Here is a 19,154-nt window from a genome sequence, read left to right as displayed (position 1 = left end):
ATTCCAGATTTGTTTTGCAGTGGGTGTAAGTTCTTTTCTTTTCTTAGGGTGGGTAAAGTGGCTGTCATCACTTTCTCCCATGGGTAAGGTGGGTGAGCCAGCAGAATTAAGTTACCTTAGTGACTTAATTAGTTAAATGATCCCTAACTTTGGGTTTTCCCAGTCTTAATGGTAGATGGTACTCTAGAAACCAATGTCACCAAAATAAGGTAAATCTGTGTAACTAACAGTGGATGTGGCATCTCTTTAGAGACAATCTGTAGGACTGTTCCTTTCTAAATATACCCATTTTGAAAGATGCTCAAACCATAGAGTATATGGATACACCTGAAGCAGGGGTTGGCAAAGTACAACCCATAGGCCAGATCTAGCCTGCTGCCTGTTTTTGTGAATAGAGTTTCACTGGAACACAGCCACACTCATTCACTCATGAATTGCCCGTGGTGGCTTTGCATTACAAAGGCAGAATAGACTAGCTGTGAGAGAGACCATCTGGCCATTTGCAGAAAAAGTTTGCAAGACTCCTGCCCTGGAGACTAAAGGCAATTTAGGGAACTGACTCCCTGTGAAAAGATCTTCATAAAAAGAGACCCAAGTATTTAATCATTAGAACCTGATTCTACTGCAAGTTTCCAAGCATTGGAAAACTCACCCTTGAGGCACAGAATCTGTTGGACAATAACATCACGAGTCACCAAGGTGATAAGAACCTCTCTGTGCTTTAAGCAATCTCTCACCCACGCTAAGCTGTGATCCCTGACCAAGTCTATGAAACCCAGAGAAGGAGTGTGTGTGCGTGTGTGTGTACACATACATATACACATATACATACATACATTCAGGGATCATTCCGAAGGGGGCTCTTCACACCCTGGCGCAAGGGCAAGAGCAAGGGCAGCAACTATCTGCTCCCGAAAGCTCTGCAGTGAGGAAGCCCAGCTCCGCACTTGCTTCTGCTCTCATTCACACGCTAGCTTGCTGTCGAAGCTGGAAAGCCCGATGGCGAAGGCCTGAAGTGCACAAAGCGGGTAGTTGTAGTCCAGTGTGAACACGTCATCTGCCACACGTCCAAACTGCATGACTATATAGTCAGCTGGAAATAGAAAGGAATTAGGACGTTAGAAGATAATGTGGTTATACTGGGGGAAAACCTGTTCAAGACGCAGAAAGAATCCTCCAAATAGGTCAGCTAATCACCAGGTCTCTTTAAAAGGAAACTTTTTTTTTTTTTTTTTTTGAGACAAAGTCTTACTCTGTTGCCCGGGCTAGAGTGCCGTGGCATCAGCCTCACTCACAGCAACCTCAAACTCCTGGGCTCAAGCAATCCTCCTGCCTCAGCCTCCCAAGTAGCTGGGACTACAGGCATGCGCCACCATGCCTGGCTAATTTTTCTATATATATTTTTAGTTGTCCAGATAATTTCTTTCTATTTTTAGTAAAGACGGGGTCTCGCTCTTGCTCAGGCTGGTCTCGAACTCCTGAGCTCAAATGATCCGCCCACCTCGGCCTCCCAGAGTGCTAGGATTACAGGCATGAGCCACCACGCCCGGCCTAAAAGGAAACTTTTAAAGGGTGAAAAGAGGTATTAAGAAGAGCATCTGCTAACCATGAGCAAAGTTTCTATTACTATTCCTCTCACCTACAGAGAATAGGAGACTTCCTGATAGCGTGAAAGGGCAAGAGGAGAGAAAAGAGCAGCTTGTTGGAGCACAAGCTCCACGGGCCAGAATTACCAAGAAACCTTTACTGAAAGTCACTTGCCTTTGCTTCCCAGAGAGCCTAACCTGAGACTTGCTGACTTGCCACAGCACATCTCTCATGCCGCTCTCGTCCTCAACACAGTAATTTAGCAGTTTTCCCCTAAAACTACAGTTTTGTTTTCCCAAAGAAATCTTTTAACGTTAATTCCCCATCTTGCAAGAGTGTCTTTCCTCCTATTCCCATCCAACCCTTCCTGCAGGCTTACGGTCATTTCCGTGGACTATCTGAAAGTTCTTCACAGATGCCTGGGTGACCCGGCCATGGAAGTTCAGGACGTAGGACTGGGTGTCATCGTTCCAGACTGGGGCCTTATTATGCAGCTCTATCAAGTTCTCCATGGTTTTGTTTTGCCATTTTGAAAGCAAGCTCTCATGGTCCTGTTCAAAGGGAAAATCATAACTTTTTACTAAGAACCCCAAGATCTTACTCATTCTCAACTCTGTGAGGTAGAAGGTAGAGCTGGGCAATATTTTCTCCATTTCAGAAAAGGAAAAATAGAAGCAAAGAATTAAAGCAAAAATGAAGGAAGGTTTTTTAAAATTCTCACACACTAGCCAACATTTCTCTTTGCAGACAAAGTGATTTCAAATCAACGACTTTATCATCAGTCCACAACGGCACCTATCCTGAGAGTTTGCACCGATGGTCTCCTAAAGAAGAGTTTGAGCCAGACTCCAGTTTAAGGTTCTTGAATAACCAATACTTTTTTTGTATTGACCTCTCTGTATTGTATTATTGTCTTTTAGCGTCCTTTGCTGATTGAATATGTTCTTGCTTACATTTCGTGGCCGAAATGGGATCCGTTCATGATTCATATTCATCCCTGGAATGATCACAGACATTTTCCTAGGACCTTTAAATCCAAGTACATTTGTTTCCTGGAAGATAAGAAAATAAGGCAGAACTTAGAAACAGAAAGGAGAAAGAGAACACATTCTGTTATAACACAAGACTTTCTTGGGCAGGTAAAATGTTAGCAATGTCGAGAGCACCGCAAAGAATTTTATTACTTTGCCTCAGTTAAGCAGAGAATCAAAAACAGGAAAGTAACACCATACCTCTTTTTAAACTTTCAACACTTGCATGTAAAACAGATTCTGTTGGCTTGAGACTTTACTCTTACTCTTTAGTCTTAAGTGAAATTTGAGACAATTGTGAACAAACTGTCCAAATCTGTCTCCATCAATAAATATTTATTTCCCAATGAGGGCATGGTGCTATATAATATACAGTGAGAATTAGTTTTAATTAAATAGGGCCTGTACCAGGAAGTTAAACATTCAAATGCCTGTCAAGCCAGGCAGATTATGAGTATATATAAACACATTAAATAGGTGGATATGTGTATGTGTGCATATTCATATATATACATATAAAAGCAATAGAGGAAAAATAATTTATATCATAAAGTGTTAAGTCAAATGGTTCTCAGGCACTTAGAGCCAAATGATGAGATTAATTTCAATTCACGGAAAGTTGAGACTTTGGAATCAAAGGAACAACTGAGATGGGTTGATTATTTCTTGCTTTCTTTTACTCAACAACTCTTTGAATGCCTACTGTGCACCAGGCCATGTGCTAGTGTGGATACAGCAGTGAACAAGAGTTCACAAGAGTTTACAAACTGGTAGAGAAAGTTCATGTTGAACAAGTAATAACAAATATAATATGTGGGTTACAGATGCCAGGGGGATCTAAACAAAGGAATGTCAACCGCATCTAGTGGAACACATCAGGAAAGACTCTGATGAGGCTAAAGACAAGAAGGGGGAAAAGGGAAGGTGAGGAAAGATGAGTGTTGCTGGACAAAGGAATTACAGCAGGGGAGAGTGCCACTAGGGGAGTCTGAACGGAAAGGCTAACATGTTAGGGCATTATTCTTTTTTCCTGTTCACTCAGTTCAGCCAGGAAGGGCTCTAGTCTGTATGCAATGGGCAGTCATTAAAAGATCTGAAGCAGGAGAACAACAGATCAACTGGAGCCCATTGTAGGAAGATTTACTTGGCAGCAGTACAAAATGAACTAGATAGGAAAAGACTAAAAACAAAGAAATCAGTTTTAATTTACTGTAACCTCTGGCCAATAGATAAGAGGTAAAGAAGGTCTGAATTAAGGAGCATCAGGAAAAGAGAAGAGCAAATAAGGGAAGAAATAGTACAAAAGTGAAAAATAATTAAACTTGGCAATTTATAAATAATTAAACCTTGACTATATGGAGAAAAGGGGATCACAGAAATAGAAGCAAGCTTGAAGGGGAAGATGCTGCGTTCAGCAGTGGTTACACTAAGTTGAAAGAGTCAGCAGGACGTCCAGGAGGGTCAGGGAAAGGTACCTCACGGGAACGGCACTCACGTAGCAGATGGCGGCCAGCTCCTGGCGCGTGTGGGCCTTTTCCACCAGACCCTGGGCCTTGATTGGGCTGACACCATGGTCATAAACTGTAAACTTGGTCCCCATGAGGTTGGATCTAGAATCAGGAGAAAAAGTCACCATGATGATCTATATTTTTTCTCTTCTACAAACACAATCTAGGAGAGGTAAAGATAGAATGGAAGCCTAATTTGCCTGTTCTCCAAATGTCTAAATGTTCATCATCACTTTTTCAAAGATCTCTCATTAAAACAAGGAAGGGACTTAGATTCTCTTTTACTTTTTTTTTTTTTTAAAGATTACAACATCAATGCATGTTAATTGTAAAAAATGATGTGGATTGTTCTAAAACTGTAGGAATAAAAGAATCAGAAAGAATCAGAACACTGGAACATTCTTTCCTATCAGGAAGAACAGGACAGTGATATAAGGATGCTCGCACCTGAGTTTGCCAATATAACTTTCTCCTTCACGAGATAAATCTGTCGGGTCAGTGGAGATAAGGTAGTTGGATGTTTTGCTCTTTTTCCGCTTTCTACCTGCAAGAAGAAATACCTGGAAAAAGAAAAAAATGTCAGCCAAAAATGAAGTCAAGAGAACCCCCATAGCTATTCCATCTATTCATTAGCAAAACTTTAGCAGGGGCCTATCATGTGTCAAGCAGACAATCTTTGGGTCTTGATCCCTTTTTCTAACCCTCACTGTTTCTCAGCATTCACTCAGAGTTTCCTTCCCGTACAATTTTTCTAAATTCACTGGCTTGATTCCCCATATGATTATTTACAACTTCATCCCTAAAACTTCCAGTTAAAAAATTTTCATCCAATGCCATGAGTCTTTCCAAATTTAGGAGAGAGGATCCTGAATACCTTCCCATCCTTTACTGTGATGGCTTTCTTAATAAACTTTTTATATTTTGTTGTTGTTGTTGTTTTAACCCCGTTATATCAATGATATGAATACATCATATTTATGCATCTGCCCTGAACTCTATTAGACTTGGGCATAACAGGGAAGCAGGGGTGGCAGTGGCTAGGCAACGGGACTTTTAAATCAAACGAAATGGGTTTGAATTTGGTTCTACCACTTATTAGTTCATTTAGCAAGTATTAAATTGCCTCAGACTTACAAAGTAAATTAGAATTTCTAGGGTGAGAAACAAGACACTTAACTTGCAAGTCCTTCTGTATTTCAAATTCCTCCTGTTCCCTAAAACTTCCTCTCCTTCTTCCACGGTGTCATGTTCTACCATAATAAAAAGAAAAACCAGGTTGGGTGCGGTAGCTCATGCCTGTAATCCCAGCACTTTGGGAGGCCCAGGCAGGAGGATCACTTGAGCCCAGCAGTTTGAGACCAGCCTGGGCAACATAGTAAGACCTCATCTCTACAAAAAGTTTTAAAACACAGCCAGGCATGGTAGTGCACACCTGTAGTCCCAGATACTTGGGAGGCTGAGGCTGGAGGATCACTTGAGCCCAGGAGTTGGAGGCTATGGTTAGCTATGATCATGCCACTGCACTCCAGCCTGGATGACAAAGCAAGACCCTGTCTCTAAAATAAAAAAGTAATAATAAAGAGAAAAAGAAAAATCAAAGGACAAACAGTAACACTCCAAAAATAAGTAATGGTAGGAAGCTAAAAATAATCACATTAAAAATTCTCTTCTATTTTCTTACATTATGGATAAAACTCCTTTTCTTGGGAGGGTGGGAAGGGGTAGATCTTGTTTATTAAACTATGAGCTCTTTGAAGACAACAAGAACACAGCATCTGGGAATTAATAAATATTCTCTACTTCCAGTTGACTTGCTCTAATATCAGTATTAGTTCCCCATTATAAGGCTCATGAATAATTTATTCTCACAACATTCTTCTCGCTCTCCAGAGTTGTCTCAGGAATTGATTCTCATACCTTCCGATTTTCATCTTTTTCCAAGTGCATATAGTAGGTGGGGAAGAGACCCCGATCCATTCCTTTTTTATCCCTGGTTATGCGACACTTTACTGTGATACCTCGAGGGGCAGGACTATATGCAAAGTCCGCTAAATTCTCCACTTCTCCCAGGTGGTTATCAGCCTGTTGAGCTGCAGTACTGGAAGCTCCTATATCCTGAAAGGACATACATAAGCAATAAGAGGCTGGGTCAGAAAACCTCATATTCCCTGCGAGAAAAACTTAACGGACAAAAAACTTATTGATTTACCCCTATGTCTTCAGTCTTCTGACAAAATAAAGGGAAACTCTGAAAAGTTAAATAGGAATACTGGAAGTAATGAAGGGCTAAGTATGAAAAAGGGATATAGCCTCCCAATAATAGTTGACCTGAGACAGAAGAAATTAACAGAAGAAATTAACCTTTAAGTCTAAATTTGAGCTTAAATCTTTTGAAGGAACCCTCATTAAATAACAGTATTTAAATACTGAAGATATGCTTGGGAAGTAGTCAAATTAGCTCCAAAGGGAGAAGTTTCAGACAACATACTGTGGCTGACTTCTGGCTGGATGCAGAATTGGGTCTCTTTGTTTCTGAATGTGTTGAATGCGATGTTAATTTTTTTCCTTCTTCCTCATTGTCAGTCTCTTCTTCATCAAAGTTCAAACTACCTGAGATACCTGGCAGAAAAGGAAGAACTGTGAATTACTGCCAACACTAGTTTAAAAAAAATTTTTTTGAAGAAATGGTAGTTTTAATTTTCTTACCTAAAACATTCCTAACTATTCTGACCCCAAACACAGCTATTTTATCCAAGATTTTGACAATTCTTCATAGTCTCACATCCATCTCTTGTTTTCCCTTCCACAGCTGCCACCTCATTTAGCTCTTTAAAAATTATGTCTAGGCCAGGTGCGATGGCTCACGCCTATAATCCTAGCACTCTGGGAGGCCGAGGTGGAAGCACTGCTTGAGCTCAGGAGTTCGAGACCAGCCTGAGCAAGAGTGAAATCTCGTCTATACTAAAAACAGAAAAATTAGCCAGGCGTGGTGGCGTGCGCCTATAGTCCCAGCTACCCGGGAGGCTGTGGCAGAATGATCACGTGAGCCCAGGAGTGTGAGATTATAGTGAGCTACGATAACGCCACTGTACTCTAGCCAGGGCAAAAGAGTAAGACTCTGTCTTAAAAAAAAAAAAGTCTAATGGGAAAACATATTTGCAAATCATGTATCTGACAAGGGGTTAATATCTAGAATATATAAAGAACTCCCATAATACAACCAATTCAACAACAACAAAACAAGCAACTAATTATAAAATGGGCAAAGGACTTATATAGATATTTCTCTGAAGAAGATGTACATATGGCCCTCGAGCACATGAAGAGCTGCTCAACATCACTAGTCATTAGGCAAATCAAAACCACAGTGAGATACCACTTCACATCCATTAGATGACTATTATTTTTTTAAAAAATGGAAAACAACAAATATTGGTAAAGATGTTGAGAAACTGGAACCCTTGCGTACTGTTGGTAGAAATGTAAAATTGTGCAGCTGCTGTGGAAAATGGTATAATGATTACTAAAAAAATTAAACATAGAATTACCATATAATCCAGCAATTCTACTTGGGGGTATATAACCAAAGAAAGCAGAACCTGAATAGATATTTGTACACAAATGTTCACAGCAGTAATATTCACAAACTGCAAACAACCCAAATGTCAACTGACTGAGGAATAAACAAATTGTGATATATGCATACAATGGAATATTATTCAGCCTTTACAAGGAATAAAACTCCAATACATGCCACAATATGGATGAACTTTGAAGACATTATGCTAAGTGAAATAAACCAGACACAAAAGGACAAATCTTGCATGATTCCACTTATTTACAAGTAGACTTAAAACAGTGTGGCTTTTTTTTCTTCCTGTTCACATTCAACCATCTCATAAAAGAGAAAACAATGATCTATTTTTACACAGTGCATAAATAAATTGGTATAAGCTTTACTCAAGGAAACCCAAGGATAAGACAAAAGTCAGTTTAAAAAAAATCAATCTCAAGTGAAAACTTATACAAGAATGTTCATGGCAACATTATTGCTAATACCCAAAAGTGGAAACAACTGAAATGTCCATCAACTGATAAATAAACAAAATGTGGTTTATCCACACAATGGAATGTTATTCAATAATGAAAAGGACTGAAGTCCTAATACATGCTACAACATGGATGCGCTTTGAAAGCATCATGCCAAGTGAAACAAACCATTCAGGCTGGACACAGTGGCTCACACCTGTAATCACTGCACTCTGGGAGGCCAAGGCAGGAGGATCACTTGATCTCAGGAGTTCAAGACCTGAGTAAGAGTAAGACCCCGTCTCTACTAAAAATAGAAAAATTAGCCGGGCGTGGTGGCACACGCCTGTAGTCCCAGCTACTCAGGAGACTGAGGCAGGAGGATCGCTTGAGCCCAGCAGTTTGAGGTTGCTGTGAGCTAGGCTGATGCCATGGCACTCTAGCCTGGGCAACAGAGTGAGACTGTTCCAAAAAAAAAAAATTCAAAAGGACCACATATGATTCTATTTATATGAAATATTCAGAATAGGCAAATCTACAGAGATAGAAAGTAGATTGGTGGTTGCCTAGGGCTGGGGGGATTGGAGGGAAATGGGAAGTCACACTGCTAATGGGTATGAGGCTTCATTTTGGGGTGATCAAAATGTTCTAAAATTGATTGTGACAATGGTTGCAAAACTCTGAATATACTGAAAACCAATGAATTGTTCACTTTAAATGGGTAAATTGTATGGCATGTGATTTATATCTCAAAAAGCTGTCGTTAAACAAAATTCTTTGGTTTGTTAAGGATATTGTTTTCTTCTGCTTTCTAAAATGTTAACCTTGTGTGCGTGACGTAGCAATGGCGGGCGCCCGCCACGCTGGGAGCCTGGAGGGTGCGCTGCCCAGCGAGGGTCGCCATGACGCAGTGCCCCAGGCCCGAGCGCAGCCCGTGCGCGGTGAGTGCGCCCGTCCAGCCAGCAGACTCCGGGGACGGGCCGCGGGCGCCACGTTAGCAGAAGAGCGCAGAGAGAGGAATACGCACCCGGTCGGGGATCGCACCCGGTCGGGGATCGCGCCCGAGGCCAGCAGCAGGGCTGCGGCCCTCTCATGGGGTCCCCGATGTCGCCAGGAGATGAAGCGGGAGGCTAGAGGCCGTGCGAGGGGCTTGAGGTGCTGGAGGGCTGAGGTTGATGTGGGGCGGGGCGGGGGGCCGCCCGTTTCTGCCGGGCTCTCGGCCCACTTGGCATTCCCCTGTCTGTCCCGGCAGAAAGCCCCTCCACCCGCCTAACTCTGTCCGCCCCAGACCCGCTCAGCCCAGCCCACGTTCTCCCCTGCCGTTTCCCCCACCCGACCAGCAGCCCCCACTGGACCAGCAGTCTTGGAACCATCCCTCACCCGATCAGCAGCCCGGACCCATCCCCCACCGCACTAGCAGCCCCCCACCCATCCCCCACCAGATCTGCAGCCTGTGGGAACCACCTTCCTCACCTCTACCCCACATTCCCAGTCTGCTGCCCTCCCACGCCTCCCTAAATTTTCTCATTTATTACGGTGCTTCCTCCTAAGCTCTCAAACCCTGCACGACCCCTGGCCCCTGTAAACTCCTATCTCAGATCCATTCACTTACTCCTGCAATGAATTTGTCTACCATCTCACTAGGCATCCACTGTTGCCCGTGCCTCCAATGGAATTTGGGGCCTGGGCTTCAGATCTTAGTGCCCACCCCTGGTGAACTTGGCCCTTCCACATAGCATTGAGCTGTCCAAATGACACTCAGACACCCCTGCCCCATCAATCCCAGGTGCCTCCCAAAATAGGCCTCTAGGACCTAGGGGCCCCAGATCCTCCTCACTAGTTACATAGACCTTAGCCCACCCTCCTGATTATCTCAAGCCCCCCTCCCAACCATCAGCCAGGACCCTTTCAACCCAGGCACCCCTCCCACTGGTCCAGGGTTCCCACACAAAGATGTCAGCACCCCCGCAGACGCCTGATGCCTTCAGCTAAGAGTGCCACTTGACCCCAGTCCCCCATAAGCTTAAGCCTCTCCCCATGGTGCTGAGGGGCTGCAGCCCTCCTCCCTGGAATCTGCCCGGATCTCACTCCCTGAGCACCTGACAGAATAAGGTCTAAGACCCCAGGGCAGGGAGAACTGCTTGAACCTATGGGGCCCTGAAATGGGGCCTCTTTTTTCAAAAATACATATATAGGGCTGGGCGCGGTGGCTCACGCCTGTAATCCTAGCACTCTGGGAGGCCGAGGTGGGCGGATCGTTTGAGCTCAGGAGTTCGAGACCAGCCTGACCAAGAGCGAGACCCCATCTCTACTAAAAATAGAAAGAAATTATATGGACAGCTAAAAATATATATAGAAAAAAAAAAATTAGCCGGGCATGGTGGTGCATGCCTGTAGTCCCAACTACTCGGGAGGCTGAGACAGGAGGATTGCTTGAGCTCAGGAGTTTGAGGTTGCTGTGAGCTAGGCTGACGCCACGGCACTCACTCTAGCCTGGGCAACAAAGTGAGACTCTGTCTCAAAAAAAAAAAAAAAAAAAATACATATATAAAAGTGTTAATACACCGTAAGAGAGTGTTTCTGCCTGTGGCCTTGGCAGGGATGACCAAGCTTGTAAACTCCCAGTCAGCGTGCAGGTGGTGAGGTAAGCAGGCTTGAAGATTACCAGTGGGGCACAGTCCTGGTGAGTTGCACTTTCTGCCGCCCTGCCCTTCTCCTTTCTCCTGGATTGTGAAACCCACGCACAAGAACTGCAGAACTTATGAAAAATGCACCAGAGGATGGAGAAAGAAGAATCACATGGAAACTCCTCCTTTTCACTTGTGATATCATAAGCATTTGCCATTATTTTAAAAATCCTTCCTAAAGAAAAATAAATAAATAAAATGTTAACCTTATTTTTGGTAGCAAAAAGGCAGAAAACTCATGATATTACTATCATATGGATATCTTCACTTAGCTATGTTTTCAAATGCCATTTTTATACTAAGAACTCAGTTCTTGTGAATAGAAGTCTTAAAACAGAGATCAAAGATCTCTGTATAAAACAAGCAAACGTGTAAAACAAGCAAATTTGACCCACTTAAGGGACACAATCTGCCAAACTGGTACTTCTGAGAAATTAATCAAGAGAGCACTTAATAGGTTTTATAGTCAAGATGCAACTTTATAGTCAAGATGCAACTTGTTGAGACATGAAAAGGCATTAATTCATCTGGCACTGAAAGACCGATTCTGAGAAAGAACAAAGCAATCATTTCAAAGGGCACTGCAAAAGGAAACAACTTGCTATTTATAGTCAGGGGTAAAAAACTAGCCTAAGAATCAGAAAATCTAGGTCTGCCACTATTCAGCCAGATGACTTGGGTAAGTAGTTTTTCTTTGGTTAAATAGACAGCTCTCTTTGCTCTGACTCCTCCTATCTTGTCCAACCACATCTTTCACTTTCTTTTGTTGTCAAAATATTGGTAGTAAAGTAGTAGAGAAGTGTCATGCTCACCTTCACGTTACAGATAGGGAAACCGAGGCAGAGAAAAGCGAGGTTGTTTGCCCCCTTTTCCAGCCAGAAGTGGCAGGGTTGAGATATAAAACCCAGCCAGCCGGCTCCAGAGCTATGCTCTATCCATTTCAGCACACTGCCTTTGCTGCACCTCGCACTCTGGTCACCCGTCCCAGTTTGCACAAATATCTCATGTTCTCACGCCTGGATGCCTTTGCCAGTGCTATTTATTCTGCCTAAGTTTGCCACCTAACCAGGGACATGATCTAGGACAAATGTCTTTGCTCCTCTAAGAACTAACTTTCTTATGTATAAAATGGGAGAGACAAACACATAAAAGCCGCTCAAAGTATTGTTACGAATATTGAATCGAATGAGATAATGCACATCAAGTGCCTGCCATACACCAGATGTTCACTGTTAGTCTCCAGCCAACACCAGCACAGAGGCAGACATGCCCCTTTCTCAGCCCAGCCTGATCCCACTTCCTCTCCTCCCTGGGCCTTTCTCATGCCCCTGCCAAGTAATTCCAGGTCTCCTCTGCTTCGTGCTCCTGTACACACCACACTACGCAGTAATTCTAGGCCAGGCCATCAGTCAAACCATCTCCTAACTGGCCTTCCTGCTTCCTGACTTGCCCCCTCCAACCCCTTTTTGATGGTGCAGAGTAATTTTTCTACAGCCCAACCGCAATCATATCATTCTTCAGCCTAAATTCCCTTACAGGTTCCTATTTGTCTGTAGATAAAGTCCCAGTTCCTGCTGTGGCCCATCAGGCCCCATATAAGTAGAGGCCACGTCTTTCTCCTGGCTCCTTTGTCTACATCCCCCTCCCCACCTATCACCCTAGCACCCTAACTAAGCTGCTGTCATTCTGAGCTGGCCAGTGCCTCTTGCTGTGTCAGGCCCTAGCTCAGACATCACTGTCTCTGGGAAGCCTTCCAAACCTCCAAGTCTAGGGGAGGAGCCCTTCCTGGTGCTCTCTCAACACCTTGACTTCCCATCTCTAGACTATTTAAGTGCATGATGACTCAATTAAAATTGAGCCTCAACTGAATTAGATAGGAGGGCAGGAACCACGTTTACTATTGTATCCTAAGTGCATAGAATAATGCCAGAGATACAGTATACATTCAAAACATTTTCTAAATGAATGAATATATGGATTTGTTTGAGCATCCATTTATTCTACCATTCTGTGGTAGACTCTCCTGATTCATATATCCCAGGACCTAACAATTCCAACCTGATACAAAGCAGGTACCCAATAGATATTTATCGGGCTCGTTTTGTCATCTGAAAAAGGGACACTTGATTCCTTCTCACTATAAAATTATTTTTCCAAGGAGGAAAGAAGACTACATGGGACCTTTGAAATGTACAGGAATATTTATGGAAATGAGAACTTCAAATGGCAGAAAATAGGCTCTAGGTCAGCTCGGTGGCTCACGCCTGTTCCTAGCACTCAGGGAGGCTGAGGTCGGAGGACTGCTTGAGGTCAGCACTTCAAGATCAGCTCGAGCAAAAAAATAGAAAACTTAGCTGGGCCTGATGGTGTGTGCTTATAGCCCCAGCTACTTGGGAGGCTGAGCCAGAAGGATTGGTTGAGCCCAGGAGTCTGAGGTTGCTGTGAGCTATGATGATGCCACTGTCCTCTAGTCAGGAAGATAGAGTGAGATCCTTTTCTCAAAAAAATAAATATGAAATCAAAGTGGAGTAGTGGTATTAACTTTGTCAAAAGAAGGTGGAAACTGAAAATAAATGGTCAAAAAGTAAGAAATAGTCACACACAGCAGATAATATTTTATGTTTGATTTAATTATCTTATTTTTCTCAGGCAATAGTATCACTACTACTTTTTTTTGGTGGGGGGGAGGTTGTTTTTAAAGAGACAGGATCTCATTCTGTAGCCCAGGCTGGAGTGCAGTGGCCTGATCATAGCTCACTGCAACCTCGAACTCTTGGGCTCAAGCAATCCTCCTACCTCAGCCTCCCAAGTAGCTAAGAGTAGCTAGGACTACAGGCACACACCACCATGCCTGGCTAATTTTTTTTAATTTTTTGTAGAGATGGGATCTTGCTATGTTGCCCAGACTGGCCTCAAACTACTGGACTCAAGCAATCCTCTCACCCTGACCTCCCAAAATGCTGGGATCAGAGACGTAAGCTACTGTACCTGGCCCTTATGAGCAATTCTGAGTCATCTAGATCGTTAACCACAATGGAAGAAAGTAAAGGAAAAGATTACAAATGATTAGGAAGACAAATTGCCTTCAAATTATTACCAATCCTCACCATGTTTCTGGAGAATCTCCTGAAGACCTGGCTTGGAAGCAGCATCCAAGGTGCTTTCCCCATCAACACTGCCTTCAGTATCTTCTTCTGTAGCAGAAGAGCCTACTGAAAGAACATGAAGTTTGGTTTCTAAATCTTGAGCATCTGGCTTCAGGAAGGCAGCTGGACCATCAATGCCTAGGGACCAAAAGAAAAAAAAGAGGGAAGTGTTATCCACTATTTAGCTGGGTGGTTTTGGTGCATGTGATCAGAACTAACAACCACCAAATCATTTCATCTCTCCTCCTTCCTTAACACCCACAGGAACACTTGTTAAGTGAGTAGTCCAGGACTGGTGTTCATTTTATTAGCATGCTCCCTTGCTGAAGTAACATGTACCTGATGCTGTGCTTTAGAAATTTAAGAATGAGGTCAAGAAAACAAAAAGTAGGCCCTCCCCAGCACAGATCCAGTCCAAACCAAGAGCTCAAGGGACTTGACTTAAAAGCTCTTAATCCTATTCTACCTCCTCCCCATTGCCATCTCAGATAATCCTTTGAGCCAGCTATTGGAAGAATGGGCGCTCTCTTCCGACTCTTGCCTTCACGGTTCACCTCTGGCAAGATGTAACAATCAAAACTGTAAGCTCCTCAAATAGGCCATTCAGACTAATTCATTTGGCACGTAAAAACAACAGTTCTAGGGTAGACATGAACTTTAAGGCATCTTCCACTGATTAGACCATTGCTTTTATTCCACTCAAAGACCCAGAATGTGATTATACAAAGGTACTCAGTAACGATGCTAATGTTGGCCCTTTGGTCCATCTGAGAACCTTCCTGCCTTCTCCTAGGTTCTGTGAAAATTGTACCCCAGCCGGAGGTAATGTTGCCTGAATACACACCATGTAAGATGACGTCGTTGTGAGGAGTATGAGGTTCCACTAAAGGAGTATGCTCCTCGCTGCCTCTGGGCTTTGACCGACACAGCCTGGCTTCTGGATTTGGCTGTACCATGAGTGGGTCAAGGCGCTTTTTTCTTTGCTTCTTCTCCAGCAGTGCTCTCTGGGAAAGAAATGTGATATTATAGCCAGGAGAGTTATACCAAGACCTAGACACTTTGAATATTTATAACTTGTTTTTCACTGATCTTCACAAAAACTCCTGTAAATTAATTTTTTCCCACTTAAGAAATGGGAAAACTGAGGGAAGATTACCATATGAAATGGAGGCAAAGACTGGAGTGATCAGAGTGATCAGAGTGATCAGAGACCACCAGGGGAGAGGCAAGGGGCCAACTCTCCCTCTGATCTCTCAGAAAGAACCCTGCTAACATCTTGATTTTGACTCTGGCCTCCAAAATTGAGAGAGCATTAATTCCTCTAGTTTAAAAAAAAAGAAAGAAGGAAATGGGAAAACTGAGGCAAAGAAAGTACCAAGGATTCACTCATTTCACTTAACAAATGTTTATCGAACACGTATAAAGATATAATTAAAATCACACAATGCATTTCTAGCCAAGCTGATTCGTCTATTGAAAATATATGGTAATTATCAATATCATATTATTATCAAAGCATGACCACCAGTTCAAAACATATAAACACATATGCATAAGGGAAAAGATGGAGGACCACAGCAATGGTGACTTCTTTGGGTGGCAGACTACGAACAATTATTTCCTTTTTCTAGTTTTCTTTATTTTCCAAGTTTTCCAACGTTTCTATTTTATTTTTTTATTTTTAGTAGAGATGGGGTCTTGGTCTTGCTCGGCTGGTCTCGAACTCCTGAGTTCAAGTGATCCCCCCACTTCGGCCTCCCAGAGTGCTATCTATCTAACTTTTGTAATTGGAAGAAAAAAATTTTATTATCCTCTGAACCCTAATTACTTGCATGTTCTAATCAGCCAAAGAGCAATAAGTTTTACCTTCTTCTTCTTCTCCTTTTTTTGAGACAGAATCTCACTCTGTTGCCTGGGCTAGAGTATCATGGTGTCGGCCCCGCTCACTGCAACCTCAAACTCCTGGGCTCAAGTGATCCTCCTGTCTCAGCCTTCCAAGTAGCTGGGACTACAGGGGCACACCACCACACCTGGCTAATTTTTTTTTTTCTATTTTTAATAGAGACAGGGTCTCGCTCTTGCTCAGGCTGGTCTTGAACTCCTGAGCTCAAGGGATCCTGTCGCCTCAGCCTCCCAAAGTGCTAGGATTACAGGTGTGAGCCACCGCACCCAGCCTAAGTTTTGCCTTCTTGTTTATCTTACATAATTAGAAATCAAACAAATTTGGGCCAAGGGTGAGAAGAAAAAAAAATGTCAGTTGAAACATAACAAACAGGAAGCAATCAACTCTGTGGACTAAAGCAAAATACAGATTATTATAGCAAAAAAAGTCAGGCAAAAAGCATGAGAGATTATACGACAAAAAGTCCAATGAAATGAAAAGGAAAGTACTAGCACATATACCTTGAAACTTTGGCAGATAAGAGCTTCTAACACAGAAATAATTATGGATCTGGAATATCTCTGAATAAGAAAAATGCCAAGCCCCAAGCTAAAAAACAAAGCCATGATTAAAAAGCAAAGGTATTACAACCTACTTACTCCTGTTTTTCAGGCAAAAAGCCACTTATTTATTTTTATTCATTGATTCTGCTTTTAGAAAAGTACCTCTAGAAAGAAGAGCCAGTCCAAGGGGTGAGACTATCCTTAGGAAAGGAAGGAGTGGTGGCCGGGTGGGGGCAAAAGTAGGAATAGAAGTAAGTTTTTCCTGAACTGGGCTGATGAAAGCATGCAGATAAATTCAAAAGACGAAGAAGAAATAAAGCCATTCTTTTTTTACTTAACCTGTATATATAGGGAAAAGATTGGGGAGTTAAGACAATGTGCCATCATGGACTACAGCATCAAGAATAAATAGATGTTATTTCATTGACTTTTATCCCATGTTAAAAAAAAGAATGAATAGATGTTAGAGTAAGAAATTTAATAATTTGAGAATATTTTGAGATTTCATGAATTAGGATGTATAGGATTTTAATGTGCCAGGAACATTAAATACATAGGAGGCTATAATAAGTTCCTCCCCATAGAATTTGCTGGTAAGATTCTTCTAGCAACTCAGAGGTCTTGTATAATGGATGAGAAATAACGCAACTGATGAGAGGTTATTTCTCATATTTTCTGTAAATCTGAAGTACAGAAAACAGGAGAAATTGCCATATTTTATCTATGTGGCCACCACTATTTAGTGTCTCTCAAATATAGCTCATAACTGTGAAATGAACAAAACACAAGCTATAGCCTAATCCATTTTATTAACATATATAAGGAAAAAATGTTCTATAGAAAAGGAATATTCTGCTTGTAGTCTAGAGAAAGGAGGCCAAAGAGCTAGAATTTGACAGAGTTTATCCAGTCTGTCCAACAAAGAGAAATACTCAATCTGGTAGACAAGAGTATTCTACTCACTGGGTGAGCTTACTTTCTTTGAGGACAGGAAACAGTACAAGGCTGCTTAACAGCTCTGATGAAATAAGCCTTGGTACTACCTAATTTCAATTCCTCTGATTCTTTGCTTACCAATCAGCCTTCTAATTTTCAGTTTAACTTTGTCAATATCATATTCCCAGGAAAAGAATATCATGAACAGTGGAGATGAATACATACTGAAAGAGTAGAGTTCCCATTGTAAATTAATAACTTGGTGTCCTGGTCTTATAATTTACTGGTGTGAGTTTAACTAGTGTGAGTCTGTGCCAAAGGACCTGGGTACATCCAGTTCACTGACCACCCATGGTGATTCTGCCAAGGTATCTGGGGAAGCCTCTCTGTCAGCCTCAACGCCCATCGAACTCATTTAGACCAACAACAAGAAAAACAACCGTAGACTCAAACTGTAAACTTCAGGAAAACAGCTACTACGTTACAACACTGAATATATCCTATCATTGTTCAAGTTTGTAAGAAAAAATCATCAAATATCGACCTATGCACAAGCTGCCATGTTGGTGAAAACTGTCACAGTTTGGGTGGCGGAGAAGAGAAGTGATAATTAGGTTTGAATGTAACAATGTCAATTCATATTTCATTTATATTTTTACCTCCCTGAAAAGCTAAGAGTGCTTTAAATGAGGCTACATAAGCAAAGGACTCCTTCCCACGAGAGGGGAAGGCCAGGGAACCAGGAAGACAGCCAAAGCTGACTGTGCGCGGTCCTACATGAAACTGAAATCTTTAGCCTTCAGGACTGTACTCCGTGGTCAGTCAGCCTACTCTAAGGGGGTCATAACGTAGCTTTAGCCCATCACCTCTAGGGTGATTCCTTTGCTCAGAGAATTGAGAATCAGAAAAGCAGCTATCATTAATTTGAGGCTGTGGCCACACAGGTCAGATGTGGCAGTTTCTCATGTTTTCCTTACTTCATATTTACTGTCTCTTCAGGCTGGTCACATAAACTAAAATTTAACCCCCTTTAAGTTTCCCAATTCCTTGATGGATACTTAGGTTGATAAAAACCCCAATTCCCTTGGGAATTAAACAATAACTCAAAATCTACCTTCTCAAGAATCTGGTGGTATGTTTTACTATTCCGAGGGGCAAAATATTGAATAGTGATGTCAAAATAAAAAATGAAGAAATAAAGGAAATTAGATAGGGGGAAATTTCCACCAAAGAACTTTGTCCATTAAATAATAAAGCTCAGGCAAGCCTCAAATTAATGACAGCTTGACCTGATTCTCCATTTTCTAAGAGAAGGAATCACCCCAGAGGTGATGGGCTAAAGCTACATCCGTCCTGACCCTCTTGGAACAGACTAACCACAGAGTACAGCCAGCAAGATCAGGCTGGTCACTTGGGGTCTATTGGTTTGGCTAAAAATATCTAATCTCCCTGTACACAAAGTGAAATCATAGGAAGACAAGACTAAAAGTTTTAAATTAGACTTTCTTAAAATATCATTTCAGGGTATTGATGACCTCTCTTAAAAGGATATATACAAATAGACGAGAAACCCAAAGGGACTATGTTGTACTTTAATCCATTTTCCACCAGATGGCGTATGGGTTCGCTACCTAATGTACATCCATCTGTAATATCATAGCAAGAATCAGAACATATTTATGTTTTGTAGCCAGCTAAGGTGCCCACATACCCTGAAAATAAGAATGTCCTAGTGAAACCAGTAAAAATAAAAGCAGGCCAGGAGCAGTGGCTCATGCCTGTAAT

The 19,154-nt window shown here is 42.2% G+C and overlaps 1 protein-coding gene across 1 annotated transcript in view; it reads right to left on the bottom strand.

The window, feature by feature from the left end:
- Window positions 1-290: 290 nt before the first annotated feature.
- The window catches only part of TULP3 (TUB like protein 3), a 62,416-nt gene continuing 43,552 nt past the window's right edge, over window positions 291-19,154 (bottom strand). The window contains 11 exon segments of the mRNA XM_069490419.1: window positions 291-1,093; window positions 1,967-2,138; window positions 2,541-2,639; window positions 4,114-4,228; window positions 4,574-4,686; window positions 6,044-6,198; window positions 6,201-6,234; window positions 6,336-6,374; window positions 6,621-6,745; window positions 13,950-14,126; window positions 14,833-14,992. Of these exon segments, the coding sequence (XP_069346520.1) occupies window positions 960-1,093; window positions 1,967-2,138; window positions 2,541-2,639; window positions 4,114-4,228; window positions 4,574-4,686; window positions 6,044-6,198; window positions 6,201-6,234; window positions 6,336-6,374; window positions 6,621-6,745; window positions 13,950-14,126; window positions 14,833-14,992 (1,323 nt within the window). The 3' untranslated portion in view covers window positions 291-959.

The sequence above is a fragment of the Eulemur rufifrons genome, chromosome 16 (assembly GCF_041146395.1).
Source record: "Eulemur rufifrons isolate Redbay chromosome 16, OSU_ERuf_1, whole genome shotgun sequence".
In the NCBI taxonomy this organism is placed as follows: domain Eukaryota; kingdom Metazoa; phylum Chordata; class Mammalia; order Primates; family Lemuridae; genus Eulemur; species Eulemur rufifrons.
The sequence above is the reverse complement of the archived record's forward strand: the minus strand, read 5'-3'. Positions and strand labels throughout refer to the sequence as shown.